General features: G+C 46.2%; 1 protein-coding gene across 1 annotated transcript in view; it reads right to left on the reverse strand.

Annotated features, from left to right (window-relative positions):
- The window catches only part of LOC126252230 (uncharacterized), a 596,261-nt gene that overhangs the window by 347,872 nt on the left and 222,193 nt on the right, over positions 1 to 26,196 (reverse strand). The window contains exon 7 of the mRNA XM_049953102.1: positions 8,816 to 8,821. Within this exon, the coding sequence (XP_049809059.1) occupies positions 8,816 to 8,821 (6 nt within the window). The remainder of the gene's footprint in view (positions 1 to 8,815; positions 8,822 to 26,196) is intronic.

A 26,196-nucleotide genomic window follows, 5' to 3' on the forward strand; every position in this document is an offset into this window, starting at 1 on the left:
CGTTCTTTGCTAATCATTCACTTTACAAAACCACGAGGGCATCATGTCGACATTGAAATCCCTCACTAAAGTTCTGAAAATACTGCGAATATCACCACTCCAAGTCTTGCAGTACGAACCAGAAAAATGGCACACAGTAATTTTAAGACGTCTGCTAGTTAACAGCAGACTCTGACTTCAATTGTACTCAAATCTTATGCTTGTATAAAGAATTTTACCACACTTGCCGATCTCAAGACGCCGCGCAACTAAACTGGACACCACACAACTCTCGGTTTGTCCTTTCAAAAAATGGTTCAAATGGCTCTGAGCACTATGGGACTCAACTGCTGAGGTCATAAGTCCCCTAGAACTTAGAACTACTTAAACCTAACTAACCTAAGGACAACACACACATCCATGCCCGAGGCAGGATTCGAACCTGCGACCGTAGCGGTCGCGCGGTTCCAGACTGTAGCGCCAGAACCGCTCGGCCACCAGCGGCCGGCTTGTCCTTTCAAACACACCTTTCTCTACCCGGACACGTGCGGCGCTTGTTTCTCACTGGCTCACGGATATCGGAACATCAAAGAGTTTGCTCCTGCCATTTGCTGAAAGTATCAAAGAAAATTGTGCTTCCAGAGATCGATAGCTCGGTACAGAATATACCTTTGAAGACCGTCTAAAAACAAGCGAAATAAATTCTTTATTTAAAGTTCTGAATGTCAAAGACAACTTTAAAAATAAAGGAATCTTCATGCAAGTAAAGGAAAATGAATTTCATTGAAGCGTACAGTAGAAAATTTCATAATTATTTCGAATTATGACAGACGTGGAAAATGGACTGACTGGCCAACTGTTGTGTGAGAGCAGTGAATATGAACGTGAAGCAGTGAATATGAATATGAATATGCTATGCAGTGCATTTCTCTCTGTACAGTCGTGGTAGAAATGGGTTACTGACGCCACACATCCAAATCGGCGGCGATCTGACTCACAGAAGACCATCGATCACCTCTTATGGTTTTATAGAGGTGACGTGGCGTCCGTTTGCCAAACACTTGTAAGGCTGTGCGGCAGTTTACGCGTGTGGAAACGCTGTCTCTTCCCTACTGAAGATGCGCTCTAGACACTGTTCACGGTATAAGCCCGAATTATTACGTAATCTACGATATGCTATGACCCATGTATCTTGCACCGATTATTAACCCACATTCAAAATCGGTTAACTCGTGACAAGTTGCCATTCTTGTGCTGTCACGTATCGATACCTCTCCACAGGTGTCCTAATGTTGGCAACGGAATTGCAAGTTCCTGTCAGATCGCGGTCGTGCGGTGTCTGGCGGAGCCAATGGTGTGCACCCACTGAGCCACGTTTGCAGCGGCTCTGTACCCTTTGTACTACGAGCGCCCTCTGCCACCGCGATATAAGAAGGCCAGCGGCAGCCACACAGCCCCGCCTTCACCCCCCTTACATCTTCTCCAGTACGCCGATGACACCGCCTTTCTTGCCCTCGCCCCCACCCTGCAACGCTCCCAGCGCCTTATCCATTCCTATCTTGACCAGTGCACCACTTGGTGTAACCAGTGATTGCTCAAGGTCAATTCTTCCAATACCCAGGCGATCACTGTAGGCAAAACCACCCCTTCCTTCCGTTTCCTCGATTTCTATCTCACTACCTACGGTCGTCCTATCAACCTCATCCCCACCCTCAAGTACCTCGGCGTCACCCTTGACCGTCGCCTCTCCTGGACCCCCCATCTCCGGACGATCCAGGCCAAGGCACACTCCCAACTCTGCCTCCTCAAGCTCTTTTCTGGCTGCACATGGGGTCTGGACCCCTCCACGGTCCTCCACACCCATAAATCCCTCTTCCGCCCTATCCTCTGTTATGCCCATCCCGCCTGGACCGCCGCCCCTCCTACCTTCTACAAATCCCTTCAAATACTGGAGCGCCATGCTCTCTGTCTCGCCTATCACATCCACCTCCCCTCCTCCTCGCAGATCCTCTACAACTTAATTCCTTTCCCACACCTCCTCCTGTCCCTTGAACGGATACCGATCCTTTACATCTCCCACAAACTTGATCCCCCTCACCTGCTTGTCTCTCCCATCCTTTCCCACCCCCGTCCACTGCCGCGCCTGTACTCCCGCATCCCACCCACTCGCCATCTCTCTACACTCCATACCCTGGCCCAAGGTGGGTTCCGCCAATTTCCCCTCCCTGATGATGCCCTCATCCCCTCCATCTACCCCTCCTACTAACTTTGATCCTCCCCTTCCTCCCCCTCCGCTTTTGCTCCAGGACACCCTCTTGCCCTTCTCTCCCTCCTCTCTTCCTCCCTTCCTCCCCTCCCCGGGATTCCACCCCCCCTACCCTCTCCCCTCCCCCTCCCTCCTTCTCTCCCACTGGCATCAACCCCCTCCCCCTCTCCCTCCTACCCTCTCCTCTTCCCTCTGGCAGGCCCCCAGCTTTTTCGTGCGCTGGAGATCGTCGCCAGTCCTCGTGTTTGTCTTTACATTGGTGCTTCAGTGTCTCTCCGTTCGTGTTCCTCCGTTCACGTGTGTAAATTCTGTCCTCTCCGTTGTGTACAGTGATGAACGTTTTTATCCAAACAGTGCGCCTCTGAACGGCTTTATTAATTTTACCACTCGCACTCGGACCCACTTAGGTACGTGACGTCACATGGACGTCACCTAGTAGTGGCTCCGACATTATCGTTCGTGCTTTAGTTCAGAAAAGCCTCATCCTTGTTGCTGTTGTACGAGTTGGTCTCTATTTCTTGCCACACTATTTATAATGAGTATTTGTACACTAGGGGAAACGCGAGTTAATTCATGTTAACTGAATCTCCCGTCGGTTCTTGGTAGAACAACATTATAGTAAATGAAAAGCGCTAGTTTTCTTTTGTTCTACAGTATTACTTTTATTGTGTTAGCCTGTTTTCGGCTTACAGGGCCATCTTCAGACATTTACTGACTATTATTGCCAAAGAAGTTACAATGTTTGTGAATGGTATTGGAAAAGAAGTTACACATCTACATTGAAACAGGAACGTACACTAAATAACCTCTTTGACAGTGTGGTACTAATGCTATGTAAAAAGTAAACAAGTTGAACAGTAAATAAATATAAACAGAGTAAACAGAAGAAACCTTAACGCAAAACTGGAACAGCAAGCCTACATAACAATACACATTAATAAATAAAATTAACAAAATAAAACAATATTAGTAGCCTTGTATTGGTTTTGTTTATTAATGTAAAGTGGTATGTAGGCTTGCTGTTACAGTTTTGTGTTAAAGTTTTTCCTGTTTATTCCGTTTGTATTTATTTACGTTCAACTTTTTGCTTTTTACTTTGCATTACTACCACACTGTCTAAGATGTTATTTACTGAGAGGAGTCGTCGCGTGGACGCCGAGCGGAGAGGACCTCGCAGCGCAGCCGCCGATCGCCAGCAGCCGTAGCTCGCTCGCTACCCCCTCCAGGCTGCCGCGCGCCAGCCGACCGCTACCAGCACTCCGCAGCCAGTCGCCCGGCAGCGCCCGGGGAGTGTGCATCAGCCGGTCCCAGCGCAACCGCCCAGCGGCAACCGGCCGAGTGCCGAAGGGTTGAGCTCGCTCCCCTTCGACACAAAGCCGCGCAACCAGTCGCGGACTGCCGCGAAAGAGCTTCGGCTCGCAGCTCCCGGTAGCCTCCGGTTACCCAACGTGATTCTCACGTTCTTTTATGGACTCTGAGGCTGTACTAGGGCTCCTTCACTGGACCAAGCCCGCGTGCTGCAGGCCATTCTTCTTCCGCACCTCCTTTAGGTGCCGCGCTTGCACGAACAGCGCATGTTAGCGTAAAGTAGGGACCACCCACTTCAATAGAGAACAAGAGACACTTCTCTCGCCTATCGAGAAAATTAAAATTGTCGTTTCCCTCTTCCCACCCAATAAATAATCCTAAGTGCGAGATGGCGGACGCTGCTAGCACTTCCCCTGCTGTCACCCGCAGCAAGACCGCAACACAAGAGGCGCGAGGATCGACTGCACCCGCCGAAACTCGCGCCCCGCCCGCTAACGAAGGCAAGGGAGCGGCTGGCGACGCTCGACAGCTTGGCGCGAAAGCGCAAAAGCAGCTCGAGTCGCGCCGGCTAATCACCGAACTTTCCGGGGCGGACGTCTCTCCCACCAAAACAACTACACTCAACATCACTTTACACTCACCTGTCACTGGACAGTCATGTACCATTCTCCCACCGACGCCGCAGCCTCCAGAGATCGAGGCAGCGGCGGCGGATGTGGACACAGAAAACCACTACACAGAGCCCTGGCAGGTGGAGGGCCCAAAACGCAGACCCAGAAAAACACCAGCACAAACAAGCGAGCAACCAAACTCGCTAGGCAACCGAAAGGCGCTGTTGCCTACACCCACTAGTTCATCTCAGGCTAGCAACATTAACACAAAACAAAACGCAAACACAGTTGTGGCGAACAACAACAAAGCACACAAAGCCACAGCGGTGCCCACACAACACAAGACTGGTTTCCCCCCAGTCGTTATACAAAACTATGGAAACCTTAGTGCCCTTAATACTGCATTCGCGGAAAGGCACATAAACAGCACATTACACGCAAAGTACTCGGGGGATAGGGCCTCACTGTACGTTGCCACAGACAACGAATATAAAGATCTTCTGACCTCCCTCAAAGATCGGAAGATCGAACATTACACGTACAGAACGCTGGACGAGAGAACCCAGCAATACGTGATCAAGGGAGTGGATCCCACTACCCCCAACGAGACAGTACATGCGGCCCTTTGTTATCTGGGATTCGACTGTAAAAGTGCCTCCTGGATGACAGGGTTCCGTACACACGCACCGTTACCACACTACATGGTCGAGTTAGCCGACACGGCTGATTCCCGCGCCATCCTGCAGATAAAGAGCTTTCTGCGGATGGACGTACGTGTAGAGCTTTACGAACCACACAACGTCCCCCAACAATGCAACAATTGCCAGCGATTCGGCCACTCGGCCCTCCGCTGCGGCCTGGCAACTCGCTGCCGCGGATGCGCTGGCAACCACAGATCCAACACTTGCACGCAAACACAGCCAAACCAGCGACGCTGTGCCAACTGCGGTGGGCCCCATGCGGCAAACGTCAGACAGTGCAGCTCCTACAAACAGGCGCTGAAGCGTAAACAAGACAAGAGCAGGGTACTGTACGACATACCACGCCCAAGACCAACGCCGAACCCAGTAAGGAACGGCGTAACGTTTGCCACGGTTGCAAGCCCTGGCGGAACGGCACAGGCTGCGGAACCTCAGCGCCCTACACACACACGTGAAACAACCGCTGCAACAGCCACACAACAGCCACAGACAACACCTGAAACCAAACAAGCATCGGTACCAACACCTATGCCCCCAAACAACACGACCCCACTCCCGGAAATCACGTGCTGCGAAGAAACGCACCATATACAGGAAAACACATCCACACAAGAACCCCCCGAACCCCAAGCCCAGAGGAGGAATAGACGTACACGCAAACACAGGGCGGGGAACACGAAATCACCACAACAGGCCACGCAGCAACAACAGAACAGCAACACACAGGAAAACAGTCAACAAGACACCGAGACTGTAACTCACACTACCATCCCCCTCACCACAGAAGTAACACAGGCGCCACAACCTCTGTCACAAAGCACAAATGCCGCTCCTAACAACACACCAATACCCGCACAAGCGGCCGCTAACTCCACAACAGCACCTCAGGCTGCCACACCCAACACCAACACACCGCCTGGGGGAATACTGGAAACACTATTCCCTCGACACACGACCGTTCAAACCCTTACCAAGGTGCTGACGGCCGTCACTACACTCATCACCCAGCTCATGAGCGCCGAACCCGGGCAATACTGGGCTGTCATACACACTGCCATCACAACACTCTTTCACACTCTTACATGAATAATATGCCACACCCGGCCTATAACACAGACCCGCACACACTATCACAGATCCTGTTCTGGAATGCAGACTCGATCCACAACAAAAGGGCAGAATTTGCCGCGTTCATGGAGCGCAAGGGAATCCTTGTCGCGCTACTGAGCGAGACTAAACTTAAACCGCACAAACAATTAAACTTTCCTGGCTATTATGTCTATCGTACCGACCGACCGGGCGACGCCGTGGCAGGTGGAACTGCAATCGTCATACACAAAGACATTGAGCACACAAACATAGAGCTCCCTGAACTGGAAAAAATCGAGGCTACGGCCGTCAGAGTCAAGTTCAACGGAGCCTACACCACACTGATATCGGTATACAACAGCCCTGTAGGCATTTCAACACGCGATATCAGCACATTACTCAACATTTCACCGCGAGTAATAGTCGCTGGAGATCTGAACGCAAAACACCCAGAATGGAATTCACGCATACGAAATCCCAACGGCAAAAAAATTGTGCGAACATTCACTAGGCAGAAACTACATTATACTAGCGCCGACTGAACCGACGCACATTCCCTACCAGAGGGGGCACAGGCCAGACGTGATAGACATGGCCCTCATCAAGGGCATTACAGCGACACTCAAGGTCGCCGTTGAAAACGATCTGCCCTCAAACCACCAACCTGTAATACTATACGTGATTCTTGAGTTTCTCCCGGCGTATTTGATAATCAAAATATCCACGGGTGTGCTGCTAGTGTCCAACGGGCACAATATTTCGGCGATCATACATGTCACCATCATCAGGTGAACTGACGGACTGAGCTCCTGTGAACGTGCCGGCACGGAGATCCGTACGCTATGGCTGCTCAGAGGGAACTGGGTTCGGTCGCGGCGGCGGCCGATTTAAATACCCTCCGCCCGCGGCGCGCTCCCTCCGCCGTCCGCGGCCCGCGCCACGGTCGCGCGGTGGAACAGATTGCGACGGCGTCTGAGATGACGTCGGTGTGATGGCTCTGTCCGCCGTGATCGTCACAACTATACGTTTGCTCGATTTACTCTTGATTAACCCAATCGCTGGTTCCCAAGCCTTGCTAAGATTATAGCCACAGTCACGGTTTATGAGGTCGTCATTGGTGCGAATTTCGATGGCCTCTCTAACAACGCTGTCCCAGTATCTCGACGTCTGTACCGGAATCCTCGTGCGGTCATACTCCATGGCGTGTTTTTCCGACAAACAATGTTCAGCGACCGCCGACTTGCTCGGATACATCAGTCGAGTGTGCCTCTGGTGTTCACGGCATCGGTCCTCGACGGTACGCATCGTCTGACCAATATACGACTTGCCACATTGACACGGAATCTGGTACACGCCGGCCTTCCTCAAATCGAGGTCATCTTTGGCGCTCCCCACCAGTGCACGAGTTTTATTTGGAGGACAAAACACAGTTCCGACCCGGTGTTTCTTCAGAATGCGGGTGATTTTCCCCGAGAGTGTGCCTGTGTATGGAATAAATGCAGTGCCTACCTCCTCCCTCGTGACTTCATCCATCTCAACAGGTTGTGCTGCAGTGGTTGGGCGGAGAGCACGTTGAATCTGCCACTCTGAGTACCCATTTTTTCGAAATACAGTATTTCGAAAAAATGGGTACACTATAGACCGGCAGCACACCCGTGGATATTTTGATTGTAATACTATGCATTGAGGAAACACTGCAGCACATGGAACAACGCAAGATGTTGGACTACGGGCGTGCGAATTGGAAATTGTTCAAGCAAACGCTCGATAGCCACATCCCACCTATACACGAAATTAATGAAACAGCACAAATTGACGAGGCAGTATAAACCCTCACTAACGCCGTCCAGGACGCAATGGCAGGCACCATACCTGATCGCACCTCACAACAACGCAGTGCGGTCCTGCCCCAGGAAATCCTGGGCCTAATCTCAATGAGGAATCGCCTCATGAGACAATGGCAGCGCACCAGGCGTCCGTACTTCAAACGGCACATTAACAGACTACAGGGCATCATACATGATAAAATACAAACACATAGAACACAACAGTGGAACCAAAAACTCGAAGGGCTGGACACCGCACGACCTGGCGTGTGGCAACTAGCCCGACACTTCACCAGGGAGAAAATATACATCCCAACGCTTCAAGGGCCTGACGGACCTGCATACTCAGCGGAAGAGAAAGCAGAACTAATGGCCCGAACACTCGCAGCGTCATTCACACCGAACCTGGTACCATCAGATCCAGTGTTCACACTTGCTACTGACCAAAAGGTTACACGCATTCTAGCCCAACCATCGCGCGACGACATTCGACATGCTAGCACAGCCGAAGTCTCCTGGGCTATAATGCATTCCGCTGCTAGGAAAGCCCCTGGTCATGATGGCATTCAAAACCGTGTCCTCCAGGAGTTCACGGATAAAGCAACTGAGTACCTAACACACATAACGAATGCCATACTAAAACACCAACACTTCCCCGCCTTTTGGAAGACGGCCAAGGTCCTGATGTTCAGGAAGCCGGGGAAAGACCACAGCCTCCCACAAAATTACCGACCCATCAGCCTTCTGAGCTCGCTCAGTAAGATTGTTGAGAAGGTGATTTTCAAACGCATCACTAGGCACTGCATAACAAATGACATCCTGAGACCGGAGCAATTCGGCTTCAGGAATCACCACTCCACAACACAACAACTCCTACGGGTCGTTGAACATATAACACATGGCTTCAACATAAACAAAGCTACAGGGGCAGTGTTCCTGGACATCGAAAAGGCTTTCGACCGTCTATTGCACAACGGCCTCATCCGCAAACTCAGCGACGCGGGATTCCCCGACGGGCTGCTGCGTCTAATACACTCATACCTCACAGACAGGAGTTTCAACACTGACGTGCAGGGAAAACAATCAACACGACACGGTATACACGCGGGAGTACCCCAGGGAAGCATCCTAGGGCCCCTACTGTTTAACCTCTACATAAACGATCTCCCAACCACACACAACACAATGATGGCATGTAAGCGTAGGCTTCCGCGGCCGTTGTCTTCTTCAATAAAATTCTTCAGGGTATCAGACCGCATCGTCATGATTTAAAATGCGCCAACGTTTCGGCCAGCGTTGCAGCTAGCCTTCATCAGGGCCTTACGTTAACTGCTAAATGAACACACTTGGTTCCTTAAATAGCTGCACGAGAAAACCGTGTCGTTACTTGATTGGCTGTAAAAGGAGGAGGATGAGGGGTGAAAGGTATGCTTTATTGGTGTTTCCTTTATTGTCTGTCATTGGCTGGAATAGCTGTTTTCTATTGGTCTTATATTAATCCACCCCATTGGAGGAGACGGACGAATAGCGAACAGGTGATGGCTGTGACGTCACACTGTTTCCATGCTGTCCAGAAGCCGGCTGTGGCGTGCCATTGCTTTGTGTGCTCGCGACCACTGCTGCGGCTCTCCGCGTGTCTGCATGGGCCGCCACGGCTCTGCCGCCGCTCCGTAGCCCTGCTATTGCAGGCAGCCAAGACCTCGGAAGCTTGTACCCGTCCTCTCTATTCATGTTGGCGGGTCTTTTGGCTATTTCTATCGCCTCTCTAATCTTCCTTTTGAAAGTGAGAGGCTGTTTCGCCAGGACGCGGGCTTCTTGAAAAAATATTGGTTTCCCGCACTCGTCTCGGTGTTCCGCCACTGCTGACTTAGTGTGTTGTTTCAGGCGGATATATCTTTCATGTTCCGAGAGCCTTGTGCTAATCGGACGTCCCGTCTCACCTATGTAGACTAATCCACACACACAACCAATTTCATACACGCCAGCTGTGTGTAGTTTGTCAACTGCATCCTTGGTAGAACCGAGCATGTCTGATATTTTGTTTCTGCTTCGGAAAATTGGTTTGATGTCGGCTTTTCGTAGAATTTTGCCAATACGTTCGGTGACCCCTTGTACATATGGTAACACAGCAATGCTCTGTGCCTCCTTCTCCTCTTCCCTATTAGTCTTCTCCCTTGTCGACATGGTGCTGTCTATCATCTGCTTCCCATAGCCATTAGTTCCGAAATTGGACCTGAGGCGTTCAAGTTCTGTCTTCAGATGTTCTTCGTCGCTTATCCTGTACGCTCTCTTCGTTAGCGTGTGCAGGGAGGACTTCTTCTGCGTGGGGTATGGTGGGAGGAGGCGTGAAGGTACCTGTCCGTATTGGTTGGTTTCCTGTACACTTTGTGGCCAAGTTTACCATCAGGTTTTCGATAAACTTCCACGTCGAGAAAAGGCAGCACCCCATTCTTCTCTGTTTCCATTGTAAACTGAATTTTCCTATGCTGTTGGTTAAGGTGCTTGTGGAAGTTCTGTAACTCCTCTTCTCCGTGGGGCCAGATGACGAAAGTATCATCGACATAGCGAAGCCAACAATTTGGGCGTAATGGTGCGGACTGGAGGGCTGTTTCCTCAAATGCCTCCATGAAAATTTCTGCTGCGATAGGCGATAGGGGTGAGCCCATAGCTACACCGTCAGTTTGTTCATAAAATTGACCTCTCCACTTGAAATAGGTGGTCGTCAGACAGTGGCGCACAAGCTCACATATATCAGGTGCCACGCGTTCTTCTAGGATGTTCACAGTATCTGACTCTGGGACATTCGTGAATAGGGATTTGACGTCGAAACTAACCATCATATCTTGGTCCGTAACACGCATTTCCTTTAGGAGAGACACGAAGTGAGTGGAATCCTTAACGTAGGACTCGGTTTGGTGCACTAGGTGTCGGAGCCTAGGTGCCAGTTCTTTCGCTAGGTAGTAGGTCGGCGAATTTATACTGTTTACTATGGGCCTTAAGGGGAAGTCGGTTTTGTGTACCTTCGGTACACCATATATCCTTGGTGCCTGTGTCACTTGCGGGATGAATCTTCTGGCCTTGTCGAAGTTGATTCTAGAGTGCTTGAGCAGTGCCTGCGTCGTTTTGATTACCTTGGCCGTCGGATCTCCCTGAAGTTTCTTGTAGATAGGTTCTGCGAGAATCCATTCGTTTGTTGTAATCAGTTGTGTCCAAGACTACAGTGGCGTTGCCCTTATCTGCCTGTACCACTACTAAGTGGGGGTTGTCCCTGAGTTCCTTGATGGCATGGTATTCCTCAGCGTTGATGTTTTGCTTCGGTGGCTTTGCTTTATTCAGAAGACAATGATGGCAATCTACGCGGATGACACTGCCATCCTTGCGCAAGATTGGAAACCATCAAACATTACGTCACGCCTACAGACTGCACCCAGAGTGGCCGAGCCTTGGTTGGAGAAATGGCGTGTTAGAGTAAACGTCGACAAGTGGGAAGCCGTTCTGTTCACTAGAAGACCGAAGCAACTGCGCAAACACCGCTACTGCAGACCAATAACTCTACATGCACGTCCAATACGTTTCCGCGAGAAAGTCAAATACCTCGGTGTCTGGATGGACCGGAAATTACTCTGGGGGGACCACATACAACACACGACCAACCGAGCTAGCGCGAGGCTCAAACAGCTCTATCCTATGCTCAACAGGCGTAGCACACTGAACAGAAGGGTGTCGAGGTCCATGTACATGACACTTATCCGACCCCTGATGACGTACGCAGCTCCTGTCTGGGGATACGCTGCGACTACACGCCTGCGCCGTCTGCAGCTCATACAAAACAAAGTACTCAAAATCATAAGCAATGCTCCACGAGACACACGCATCGCGGACCTTCACCGGGAATACCGAATTGAGACTCTCACGGAGGTAATCCACAAACTCACCACAAGACTATACAGATACTCCAGACATTCGCAGAACCCGTTTATTCTGAATCTGGGGAACTACGACCACAACCATAGATGGAAAGACATACTTGTAAGGACATAACATCTATGGCCAAGCATACGCAAACATAACGGCACAGGCGAGCCCCTGTTAATCAGACGCCATTACTGGATATCCAGCTGAAATACACTGCCGAATAACTGGCACCACACAGGGAAGCCGTACCGTACACTGCATGCAAACAAGCTCCACACATCCCCCACACAGTGAGATGATCTATGGCCGATCTCCCACTACTGTATAACGATCTTGATTGTTCCAGGAATGTAGCAGCTGCAGCAACTGGGACACATCGCCATCACTTGTCACGGTAATGATGCATGATACCTATACTAACAAATCCAACCTTGCATGAGCTATAGCAGCTAGTAAGCCACTACTGCTCTTACTACCCATCCCACTGTCGCAGAGGTTTTTTTCCCACGGCACGGACCATGGCACTTTTTTCCCTCTGCTCTCCAAATCGCTACCCTCACTCGCGTTTCGTCCACTATCTATCACCTGATGGACCGTGTTAATGTGTAGTCCTACCCAGACGCACGAACAACATCACAGCCCAGCATCCTGTGATCCACTTACTAGATAACTAACATGTTTTACGGAGGTGACAGTAGAACTTTTGGTTTGGTCACCACGTTGGTGCGGGCGTGGAGGGGCCCCATCTCTATATGGATACCCCGTCGGAGGTTCGAGTCCTCCTTCGGGCATGGATGTGTGTGTGTTGTCCTAGCGTAAGTTAATTTAAGTTAAATTAAGTAGTGTGTAAGACTAGGGACCGATGACTTCAGCAGTCTGGTCCCATAGAATCTCACCACAATTTCCAACTTCCATTTACTGTACGTTTCTGTTTCAATCTAGTAGTGTAACTTCTTTTCCAATACCGTTTACAAACAATGTAACTTCTTTGGCAACAATAGTCAGTAAATATGAAGATAGTAACCGTTCTCGACAGAACAGATACCATTGATGACCGTGCAGCTTCTCTAGAATAAATTATAATTAATTGAAACCCTCGGATGCCAACAGGAGTTGTTGATTTACCTCGATGGGGACAGGTGAAAATGTGTGCCCCGACCGGGACTCGAACCCGGTATCTCCTGCTTACATGGTAGACGCTCTACCCATCTGAGCCACGGAGGACACAGATGAATTGCGAGACTGCAGGGACTTATCCATTGCACGCTTCCCGTGAGACCCACATTCCCAACTATCCACAATCTGTATACGTAATGTACCTAACAGATTTTTGCCCATCTACTCATTACTCGCGCACACTAATGTCACGATTCCCGTAAGAGTATCTATTAGTATGTAGATCGTGGACAGTTGGGAATGTTGGTCTCACGGGAAGCGTGCAAGGGATAAGTCCCTGTAGTCGCGCTATTCATCTGTGTCCTCGGTGGCTCAGCGTATGCCATGTAAGCAGGAGATCCCAGGTTCGAGTCCCGGTCGGGGCACACATTTTCAGCTGTCCCCATCGAGGTGTATGAACAACATATGTCGGCAGCTGAGGGTTTCAATTAACTATCAAATAGTCAGTAAATGTATGAAGATGGCCATGTAAGCCGAAAACCGGTCAACACAATAAAAGTAATACTGTAGAACAAAATCAAACTAGCACTTTTTATTTGTTACAAGTTAATTCAATATTCTGTCTGCTGTGTTATCTTGTTCGCTAATCATTTCTGCTCCTGTCCGTCTTTCTTGCGACGACAGTTGCCACATAACTCTGTAACGCACCTCTACTTACTGTTGTGTACGAAGTCGTAGACAACAATTCTCACTGCTCACTTATTTGTAACGTGCCAAAATTTACGTGCCGTTTGTTACCTAAAAACGAAACATCTGTCGCCCAACCTTATTTACAGTCAGGCATTAGGAGATGGCTCCACTATGCGACTTAATTTCTGAGGTCATCAGTCGCCTAGAACTTAGAACTAAGTAAACCTAACTAACCTAAGGACATCACACACATCCATGCCCGAGGCAGGATTCGAACCTGCGACCGTAGCGGCGCTCGGCTCCAGACTGTAGCGCCTAGAACCGCACCAATAGGAGATAACAACAAAAACATGAAGTATAGGTTCTTGTATATTTCTTTGAGATTTTTTGATGTAAATTATTGCACAAAATTGTTGTAGATGAAAGCAGAGAGAAAGATCGTGCATGCTGGTGGTTTGGAGGGTATCCAGCTATTGTGTAACTTGTTGGTGGCAGAGAGTACAGGGTTTGGGCAATAATGTGAGAATACCGCGAGAAATGCATGCCTGAGTATAAATGCAAATGTCAACGAAGCCTGCAGGTTGCGCTGTCTCATTTGACAGCGAAAGACACCTGTGCAATGCTCTCAATACGCTGCAAGTGTGAGTCGTGGTAAGAACAGTGTTCTGTGTGTGCACTATGTCGCAGCTGAGTGAATTCGTACGTGGGCTAATTGTTGGTTTTCGTACAGTCTTCCGTAACCAAAGGAGGCGCCGTATTTAAGATCCTAACCGCGTACAGGGTAAGCGGAAAAACATCATCCGCTAAGTCATAACGTGTTCGAAAGTGTATGTTGAGCTATGATGACAGACATCTCTGAACAGGACTTTGACAAAAAATGAGAGCATGACAGCTGCAAAAGTCACTGCAGTATTGAAAGTGGCACTCGCGAACCTGGTCAGCACCAATACAACAAGAATGGATCTCAATAAGGAAGGAATTGCAGGGTGGACTGGAACTGCAAAAGCACTCACCAATGATTCAAATGCCCAGGATTACGTGACCACTTTGGCTTATCAGGACCATTCCTTGATACAATGTTTGTTCCCCAACGGTGATTCTGTGTTCCAAACGACGGGCCCCTGTTCACACAGCTCGCATGGACCAGTACTGGTTTTGGGACCACGAGGATGAATTGTCGCCTCTCCCCTCGCCAGCTCGGTCACCCGACTTCAATAATATCGAGGCTTTGTGGTCTACTTTGTAGGGAAGAATGCGTCATGGCTAGCTGACTCCGTCGACGTTTGCTGAAATTGTCTGTGTTTTGCAGGAAGAATGCTATAAGATTCCCATTAAAACCATACAGGAAGTGTAGTTGTCCATTCCGAGACGACTGGAAACTGTTTTGAGTGCCAACAGGTTTCCTATTACGCACGTTACTGTTGATATTTTTATCCAACCCCTATATACAGCCGGGCGCGGTGGCCATGCGGTTCTAGGCGCTCAGTCCGGAACCGCGCGACTGCTGCGGTCGCAGGTTCGAATCCTGCCTCGGGCATGTATGTGTGTGATGTCCTTAGATTAGTTAGATTTAAGTAGTTCTAAGTTCTAGGGGACTGATGACCACAGATGTTAAGTCCCATAGTGCTCAGAGCCATTTGAATCATTTTTGAACCCTGTATACAACGAGCCACAACCGACCGCTGAAACATGCTTCGACGGTCACCGAACACAATTAATCAGTTGCTAAAAAGTACATTTTTTGATAACAATTTGAACGTAATTTTATTGGTGTGTGGAGAATAATATTTGGATCGGCATAAGTTCCGATTGGTTACGGCGTGTAGAAGTGGCTCTGCGGAGAATCATTTCGAGTGAGAGTGGTTGCTGTTTCACCGTATGATGGATATTTTGAGTTGCTTTAAGTAATGGTGTGACACTCATGATCAGATTTGTTGTTGTAGCAGGCACTATGTCATTACTACCGGAAGGTTCGAGCTGTTACCAAGGCACATTTACCCTTAACATAACAAGATTGTTTTAATGAATTCCAATTTTCATTCTGTTATTGAACGGGACATCGTGCAGTGCTATTAGACAATTTATGGAAAGCAGAATCGAATACCCAACCACTTCTATAACAAACACTGGGATATATCGTTAGTTAGTCGTCAACGCCTGAAGTTGTACATATTTACATAAATGTAGTATTGGTGGAGATCAAGCAGCGATGGCACAAAATATTTTTCAATAGAAATGCTCAATTAGGTCTCATTACACTGGACCTCGATTTCAGCACGTATACTTGATATTCTTTCAAAATGAAAGCCGGCCACGGTGGCCGAGCGGTTCTAGACGCTTCAGTCCGGAACCGTGCGACTGCTACGGTCGCAGGTTCGAATCCTGCCTCGGGCATGGATGTGTGTGATGTCCTTAGGTTAGTTAGGGTTAAGTAGTTCTAAGTTCTAGGGGACTAATGACCTCAGATGTTGAGTCCCATTGTGCTCAGAGCCATTTGATACATTTTTTGAAAATAAACTATTCGTCCTTAAAGTGTTAAAAAGAATAAACTCTGACCTTGTCATTCAGTATTAGTTAATGTATTAGTAAGCACTTATGGTCATACAGAAAAGGGTAAAGCCAAATTAATATCAAAAAATTGTTCAAATGGCTCTGAACACTATGGGACTCAACTTTTGAGGTCATTAGTCCCCTAGAACTTAGAACTAGTTAAACCTAACTAACCTAAGGACATCACACACATCCATGCCCGAGGTAGGATTCGAACCTGCGACCGTAGCGGTCGCTCGGTTCCAGACTGCAGCGCCTAGAACCGCACGGCCACTTCGACGGGACAAATTAATATCAACAGAGTTCAAAAATAAATTATTATTTTTGCATGATCAAAGCTTGAAGAAAGAGAGAAAGAAAGAAGATATATTTCTATCTGGTATTTAGGTACGGTAGATTATGGTCAGGCGCTAGTACTATTGGAAAAATTCGCAATCAGTTTCCAACTAAACTTTAATCTATAATCATAAAAATACGAGGAGGGAACGAATCAGAGAGTTTCGAAAAGTAAATAAGAAAAAAAAATAAAATAAAATTAAAGAATATAATTACACAATCTGTCAACGATATCCATCTGACGTTGACCACTCTTAGGTGGATAGTATTTCGTCATTATCTACAGCTTTGCTACTATAATTGGTGAGTGATAAAAGACAGGTCAAACGATCAATTTCAAAAACTCTGAAACTTTGAGACAGAAGTTAATATTTAATTGAGATTTTGGCACAGTATTTTATCGTTGGAAAGGGTAAGAGATACATAATCGCTATTTATGCATTTACATAGGGACCAAAGCAGAGATTCTAGTTGTTTACGTTGTATTAAAATTTCAGTGCGCGATCTCTACGCGTCTATCCGTTGCGTACATTTGCTTTATTCCAACACTGAAACAGCATAATTAAGCCAAAGGGAGGTAGGCCAATTTCCATTCTTGATCTTGTAGCCATTATAAACTAGCGACGTGATATAGTTACCGAGTGGTAAGTTCCTCTGTCGCTCGTTTTAGATTATCAGTATATAGTGCATAAGATACTTATGTGCTGTTTTGGGGGTCCGTTACCGATTTGCACCACGGCAGACGAGCATCACAATGCACTCTAGCTCTAACATTCGGGCGTCATACATGATTCATCTTCAAATCGGACAAATATATCCTGTTACTTTCGGCTTTTAAGCATCACCAATTGATCATAAAATATCACCTCATTTAAATTCGTAGGCTTCCATGGCCAGTGTCGTTTCGGATAAAATATTTCTGGGGACTGCGGCGTGTCATTGTAAACTACTAAAAAACTCAATTTCCGACGTTTTGACCGACTTGCTGTGGTCTTCTTCAGGGCTGTTCTCTGTTCAAGCGAGCTGCCCTCAAAAGGACCGCAGCAAGTCCGTCGAAACGTCGGAAATTTTGTTGTTTTGGTATTTCACAATGGCGCAGTCTAGTATCGAAAATTATTTTGTCCAAAATCACCTGATTTGGTTCAACTACACTTTGCCATTCTTGTTTTATTGTGAATGCATCTTATTATTGGTCGTTTGACAGGAGCTGCCCGTTGGTAGTACTTTATTTTAACGGACTAGTGTCGGGCGTTGCCCATCATCAACGGAATTGTATTATAAAAGAGAGACATGTTTCCTATAGTACATCACTTTCGGTGTGTGTAAGAGTGTGTTAGGAGTACGAGAGTTTTCAGTTTATTTTAATGTGACCTACCTTGTACGTAATGTTCTCTAGCGTATGCCAGTCAAAATGTTTCGTAATATTCATGTTATAATAAGGTTACATGATTTCTACGTGCTACAAGTAATCAGCATAAGGAATTTTTTGCCAAAATATACGCTGTTATCATTGGCAATTGTTGTAGTGTAAATATTATTTTTAATATACATCATACAATATACTGTACATATAATGCTACTTCTAATTTGTATTCTCCCTGTTAGCTGAACTAAAAACTGTGTTCCCATTTTGTTGTCATTAAGGACCACTAGCGAAATTTTCGACGAATTTTTTTTGGATCGATCTGTTCGTTCAAAGTAATGCCAGGGTGTTTCGTTATACATGTTGAAATTTCTACTTCTTCCAAAATATTTAGTAAGCTGCCTTTATCAGCAATCTGTAGGACAGAGTATCATTGTTCGTGTCACTGGCTGTGTGGTTTTGTTCTCTGAAGTCTCTATAAGCGAAGACATTTTCATGTCAGCTAGGTTAAGATGTTTTAAATCTTGTGAAATTTCAAAAATTTCGTCCAGTTTGTTCATTGTAAATTATCTCAAGATTAACACATATTAGGGTTAGGTTAGTGTTGTTTAACGTCCCGTCGACTACGAGGTCATTAGAGACGGAGCGCAAGCTCGGGTTAGGGAAGGATGGGGAAGGAAATCGGCCGTGCCCTTTCAAAGGAACCATCCCGGCATTTGCCTGAAACGATTTAGGGAAATCACGGAAAACCTAAATCAGGATGGCTGGAGACGGGATTGAACCGTCGTCCTCCCGAATGCGAGTCCAGTGTGCTAACCACTGCGCCACCTCGCTCGGTCAACACATTTTAACTTATAAACATATTAACGTGAAAATTTACAGGATTGATGTATGTTACGACAAATTCGTGGTCGCAATATGTTGTATGTACTGAAGCCTATTTTTGACTTGGTTTTTCTCAAATGTAAGTCTGATTTGGCAGAAATTTTCTTCAAGTATGATATGACAGTGAACTGTTTATGTTTGCAATAATTTGTCCTTTTAAGGTAATGTTGTCTCTTGTTTTCACGTGTGTGTAGTTTTATGGCACATCTCTGACAATCATGAAAATTTTCATTCGTCGCTTCAGTATAGATGTATACATCATAGATTTGAGACTTGAAAATGTCTCTGGATCCATATAAAACGGTTCAAATGGCTCTGAGCACTATGACTTCTGAGGTCATCAGCCCCATAGAACCTAGAACTACTTAAACCTAACTAAGCTAAGGACATCACACACATCCATGCCCGAGGCAGGATTCGAACCTGCGTCCGTAGCGGTCGCGCGGTTCCAGACTGTAGTGCATAGAACCGCTCGGCCACACCGGCAAGAGCCGTACAGTTCAATCTGATACATACATTAATTTATTTTGAAGAACAGGAATCGAAATAGACACCATCCACTCACTATGGAATAGCCTACATAAAAATATTATGTTAAAACTCGAACATGAATATTAAACTAAAATAAGTTTTCTAGATCTTGAAATCACAAGGAATGGACTAATGCACGGACTCAATATCTACCGTAAACAGACAACTACAGACTGTGTAATACATAATGGCTCTTGTCATTCAAAAGCACACAAAGAAGCGTACTCTAGAACCTGTGTAAAGAGACTAACAAGTATCAATTGACTAAAGAAAACATGGTGTATGTATTAAAAACACTAAGAAGAACAGCAAAAAATGATTACAACATCACCATTGTTGACAAAATTTGTAACAGAAAACTACACACACATAAAAGTAAAACAAAATACAACATTACCTTAAAAGGACAAATTATAGCAAAAATACACAGTTCACCGTCACATCCAAAAATTCCACATAGACTTGCACATCAGAAAAGCAACCTAAAAATAGGCTTCAGATCACCGAACACATTGATGTCACAAATTTGTCGTAACGTAGAACAGTCCTGTTATTTTGCACATTCAGGTGTTTATAAGTTAAAATGCGATGTCTGTTAGAAAATTTACGTGGGACAAAATCGAGGAAACTTCAAAACATTATTTTAAAAAAACCATGTGAACCTATGTAAAGGTTTTTTTAAATTACCGCTACCAGTCACAAACTTTGTCAACTATTGGAGTACTTATTTATTTAATGCCATGTTTCGAGGGAATACCTTATCTTCAGGCTAAATGGCATTACAAAAACAACTATACAATAAGGTCATACTGATGTAACGTAGTCTTTTCGTAAATACTGTAGTCATCGTGTGGAAGAAGGGAAAGCAGCATTTACGAAAAGACTATGTAACATCAGTATGACCTTGTTGTATAGTTGTTTTTGTAATGCCATTTAGCCTGAAGATGAGGTATTCCCTCGAAACATGTCGCTAAATAAATAAGTAATACAATAGTTGACAAAGTTTGTGACTGGTAGCGGTAATTTAAAAAAAAAACTTTACATATTTCTTGAGACAGTCATGGTCGAAAAATAGTCAAAATGGCTTCAAATTCATGTGAACCTAGCTGGCATTATTTTCAGGCTGTAAACTTCCTGTTCAACTGATCCTAAAGTTCTTTTCAGTCTCTTACAGAACTTCAATGATATTGATAAACATAAAATTTTTCATTATTTTTCTCTGGACACTAAATTCTTTTCTAAAAGTCTCTTTAGTTGGTTTTAGTACTTGATCATGGCACAAGCTGAGTAACCTGGGGATGCATTACAACCCTGTCCCAGTTCCATCGGTATCACAGTTTTATTTTTAATTTCTGTTTTTCCGAAGAGGCTGATGACTATTCTTAGAAACATCCCTATCTCAGTCCCTTCGGTATCACAACTTTCTTTTGAATTCTTGTTCTTCCCGAGAATCGGATGACTAATCTTAAAAACGTGTACAGTACAATTTTCGAGAAAGGCGCCTAGGTTTCGTACTCACAGACTAAGACTGTAAGATTTAACCGCACTTTACTCCTGATTGTAGCATTTTCCTTGGGGCCTACGGAAATCCCCAAAGACACAGTGCTTGTGGCGTTGGCACTCAGAGAGTCTCAGACAAAGGCGGAGGAGAGAGAGAGAGAGAGAGAGAGAGAGAGAGAGAGAGAGACAGAGAGAGAGAGGTGAAGGAGAGAGCGTTGTCGTAGCTGCGAGACGATTTTCGGAACAAAGAGGCCGAATCCGAGAACTCGAAGCATCTGCAGCACTGCCTAATGACGGCTATCACGACAGAGCGGCATCCGCGCTGCAGTATTAATACCTCGGGATCGGGGCGGGCGAAAGCGGTGAGGAGGGGGACCATTTAATTAAAAGGAAAAGGGCCGGATAAAGAGCGCAAAAACCGACACCGCTTCAAAGGCGAATAAAGCGCGCATCTCTCGCCGGATTCCGCCATTGTGCTACGCTGCAGAGGAAGCCGTTTAGGCGACGCGGTGGTCGCTTCGCTCCGCTTTTAAATCACCTCCGCCTCCGCCTCCAAACGGCCCAGGGTGATGCGCGACGCAAATGGGATGCCGCGGTCGAATCGCTGCCGTCCTCGACCGGTATTATTCAATTAATTGGCCACTTAGAATTCTCGCGTTGGAAGCCGCATTTTAACTGCTACTTTACGGTTTCATAAAAACTGGGACCTTTACTCGCAAAATGTTTTACACTGGAGTGCTACGGTTATTCGTCACTATTAGAAAGAAAGGAAAGAAAGGTTTTTACGTTTTCCTCGTTTATTCACAGTTTCAGCGTAGCAGAATTAGCGGTCAATCTCTGGCAGTCATAGAGCAAATTAAGCACGAAGTAAACAAAATACTGCTCAGGATAATCAGAACAGATACTGAAGACTGAACGTCCTGAATGTTCACCTCCTACGACTGCGATAAAGAATACAGAGGTCGAAAGGTTCGTAACTTTACGAATCGTTTCAAAGAAAATACAGTGGGTGTTGCATATAGCAAATATTTATTTGGTCAACATTTGAACAAAGTAAACATTCAGAAGGGTCAATCAATGACGTAAGGCGCCTAAGAGTTTTTACTAGATGCACTCGAAGAGAAGAAGAAGATTTATATTCGACATAAAAATCAGTCACAAGCCAGTTGAACGAACAACACAGTTTCAACGAGAAATATTTTTATGATTTTTTAAAAGACCTGTTATAAAGCCATGCTGGTCCTCTGTTTTTCAAGATTTTAGAGTTGTATACTTTTAAGATTTTAAAGGTATACATTGAGCCGTAGCGGCTCATATCGATAGTGCCACTTTGGTGGTTTATCTTTACTGCCACGGTAAGGGCGGTAAGCAGCGCCCTCTGGGGCCTACGCGAGGAGTAACGAGGCGAGGTCCTAGGGGGGTGTGCTCCGGGACGTGGTGGAAGACGGTTGTCGGGTTGACGCAGCGAGTGTGGGGCCAGACCTATCGCATGGAGATATACAAGTTGGCTTTGAACGGAAGGCGCCGTAGCAAGCAGCGGGAAGCGGGCGTCCTGTAATTTGTGTGAAGGAGTAACGATTTTTGCACTGGATGTCCCAGTAGTTCCCGAGAGTTGCGGTGGCTGCTTTCGGAGAAGAGAATTGGTCTGTACATTGAATGATGATATTTTGTCGATTGCAGTAATAACTTCGCCGGCCGAAGTGGCCGTGCGGTTAAAGGCGCTGCAGTCTGGAACCGCAAGCCCGCTACGGTCGCAGGTTCGAATCCTGCCTCGGGCATGGATGTTTGTGATGTCCTTAGGTTAGTTAGGTTTAACTAGTTCTAAGTTCTAGGGGACTAATGACCTCAGCAGTTGAGTCCCATAGTGCTCAGAGCCATTTGAACCATTTTTGAGTAATAACTTCCTGTGTGGGGAGATCCTCTGAGGGCCTTGTATTGTACTGTTGCAGTGCAGTCAATCTGAAACGTGCTGCTTAAAACTTGGGACTGCAGCTCTCTGATATTGTATATTATTGTTTAAATGTCTTGGATGTAATATGGTTGTTGAAGATTATGTAATTTTGATCGCTTGTTACTTAAAGGAAGTATTTCGTTTTAAAATATGTGCTCGGTCAGAGCCTTTTTAAATATGATTTTAACTCATCATTCAAATTTTCTAGTCTTGCTTTCTTAAGGGGCTTTCAGTTAAATGATTGCTATTTGCCTGTTTAAATGTTTGAGTGACTTAAAGGTAAAGAACATTATTGTGTAATTTGTACTGATTGTTCCTTTTGGGTAATACCTGACATGTGTTCAATAAATGTCTAGTCAATGGTGATGCACTGTTCTATTGCTAGCCTACCCCTTCCACTCCACAGCCTATTGCGCTGCTTTGTGTCGAAATTGTGTTCAGAACATCCCTCTGGCCTGACACCTCATTGCGTGAAGTTCCATGTTAGATGTACGACAGTTACGGTGTTTCTTCGTTAATCGCGTGCAGAACGATGGATGGAGCTTCTCCTTTATAACACGTAGCATTCGCATGATACACAGCTGGTGACGACTGGTGCCTCCCGGCTAGGGTTGTCATCCGTCATCGTTATGGACCTTTGTGACCCAACATCCCGACAAGACTCAGTTTGATCCAGATTTTGCAGAATACTGTTACGAGCTTGTCTCAAGTAATGTAAATGCAGCCTTGGTTAGTTTTATTTCTGTCAACAAGTTTAAGTTGTCAATGTCGACGCACAGTTGGCGTTGCACGTTGCATATCCTGTATCCTGTATCCTTTAGTGCCTAGTGCCATCATTCGAGAAAATACCAGACTTCTCCAGGAGTACGGGGCTGAAACTGCAGGGAAGCGGCGCTCTAAGATCGCGTTGTGCCTTATAACTGCGTCTTTACCCCGTAAGAAAAGCTAATAAGGAAACGGCGACGAGGCACAAGCTGCTCAACACCTACCCGAGAAGCCTAATTACATTAGACGCTCGACCATAACATTACTTGCTTTGCAATGTTTTCCGACACCCTTAATAGAAAATTTAATTTTGGGTGTAAGCCCGACTTGATGATTCTATTTTTCAGCTACTACAGTGAGGAAAATACACTGAAGCGCCGAAGGAACTGGTACAGGCATGGGAATTCAAATACAGAGAGATATAAACAAGCAGAATACGGCGATGCGGTCGGCAACACCTATATAAGACAAATGTCTGGCACAGTTGTTAGATCGGTTACTGCTGCTTCAATGGCAGGTTATCAAGATTTAAGTGAATTTGAACGTGGTGTTACAGTCAGCGCACGAGCGACGGGACACAGCATCTCCGAGGTAGCGATGAAGTGGGGAATTTCCCGTACGACCATTTCACTAGTGTACCGTGAATATCAGGAATCTGGTAAAATATCAAATCCCGGACATCGGTGCTGCCGGAAAAAGATCCTGCAAGAACGGGACCAACGACGACTGAAGAGATTCGTTCAGCGTGACCGAAGTGGCAACCCTTCCGCAAACTGTTGCAGATTTCAGTGCTGGGCCAGTAGCAAGTGTAAGGGTGCGAAAAATTCTACGAAATATTAGCGACATGGGCTTTGTGAGCCGAAGGCCCACTCGTGTAATCTTGATGACTGCACGACGCAAAGTGTTACGCCTCTCCTGGGCTCGTCAACACCGACATTGGACTGTTGATGACTGGAAACATGTTACCTGGTCGGACGAGTCTCGTTTCAAATTGAGCAGATGGACGTTTGCGGGTATGCAGACAACCTCATGAATCCATGGACCCTGCATGTCAGCAGGGGATTGTTCAAGCTGATGGAGGTTCTGTATTGGTGTGGAGCGTATGTAGTTGGAGTTGTATGGGATCCCTGATGTGTCTAGATACGACTCTGACAGGTGACACGTACGTAAGCATCCTGTCTGATCATCTGCATCTAATCATGTCCACTGTGAATTCCCACGGACTTGGACAATTCCAGCAGGACAATGCGACACCCCATCCGTCCAGAATGCTACAGAGTGGCTCCAGGAACACTCTGCTGAGGTTAAACACTTCTGCTGGCCACCAAACTCCCCAGACATGAACATTATTGAGCATATCTGGGATACCTTGTAACGTGCTGTTCAGAAGAGGCTTCACCCCCTCGCACCCTTACAGATTTATGCACTGCCCTTCAGGATTCAATGTGTCAATTGTCTCCAGCACTACTTCAGATATTACTCGAGTCCATGCCACGTTGTGTTGACGTTCTTCTGCGTGTTAGCCGACACTCCATCGATATTATGCAGGCGTACCAGTTTCTTTTGCTCTTCACTGCATTTAAGCAGTGCCACGGCGAAGAATCTGGCAGTCCCCATTTGAATAGCGAATAGATGAGACAATTCTTTCTAAACGTAATACGAACAACGAGTGCAAGTTAGTAATGTTTGAAGAGTTTACTATGGGTGCATATTACTTGCATAGAGTTTTATAAATACGAAAAAGCGAAGAAAGACATATTGAAGAAAGCGAAATCTTTCGAAAAATATGGTTTGCCAACTACTACTTTCGCAACAAGTTCCATGTAATTATGTTGCAAATAAAAAGTAATTACGTGAAACAAATTTTGTTCTTAATTTCTACACCACCATCTCAGAGGGTCCCGACGAGGTCCCCGCTAGATATGGCAACTCTACGTCCGGCGTATTCTACAGTTCTGCTCATCATCTACGAATGTGACCAATGAGTGTAATAATTTCGCATTCTACATGATCTCAAATGTTGTTTCATTTAGCAGAACATATTCTGACAAGAGTGTGAGGGAGGTCAGGAACTACACAACTATATGTACACCTTGTACATCAGTCCCTATACAACAAAGTTTTTTAACTTGCGATCACGACTGATTATTTTCATTTAGGTACCGAAGACTTTTACGTGACAAACTATTCTGTGTGCTGTACCAGGACTAATCACTGGATAACTGTCTGATGTGGGCAATGTCCTTTCTGTTTCAACATCCGAGCACTGATATACGCAAAGCTTCAACTTACAGCGAACCTCTCCTCTTTCGGCTCAAACTTGGAGTTACTGTCAACGAGGAGTACAATCGACATGCAACAGGAAAGTTAATTCTCGGCAACAACGGTGAGGCAGTGGATGAGGAAACTCCCCACTGTTACCTTCATCTCGGTGGTGCAAATTTCACAGCGCCACAGAGAGGAAATTGGAGGAGTCTGCCATTAGTTGAGACTTTGACGCGTATTTGGATGGTGTACTTGATAACTCACAGGCCGGTTCCAGGGTACAATTTCAAGTTGTCACATGCGTTCTACCCAATGTTTACTCCACACAAAACAAGGCAATAAATTATCGTATAGAAACAGAATGCTAGTTGCAAACAGAAATCAGTTCGCCGTTCTCAGCCATCAACAGAAGCGAATGGAGCGCTGGGTGTACCTCAGGGATAGTTACTATTCACGGTATACGAAGATGTGTGATTCAAGTAAATGGCCGGGTAGATGGCATCTGAATCTGTGTGTTGTTTGTAGACGTCGTAGCTGAGTACAGGATGA

This window comes from Schistocerca nitens, chromosome 4, assembly GCF_023898315.1.
Source record: "Schistocerca nitens isolate TAMUIC-IGC-003100 chromosome 4, iqSchNite1.1, whole genome shotgun sequence".
In the NCBI taxonomy this organism is placed as follows: Eukaryota; Metazoa; Arthropoda; class Insecta; order Orthoptera; family Acrididae; genus Schistocerca; species Schistocerca nitens.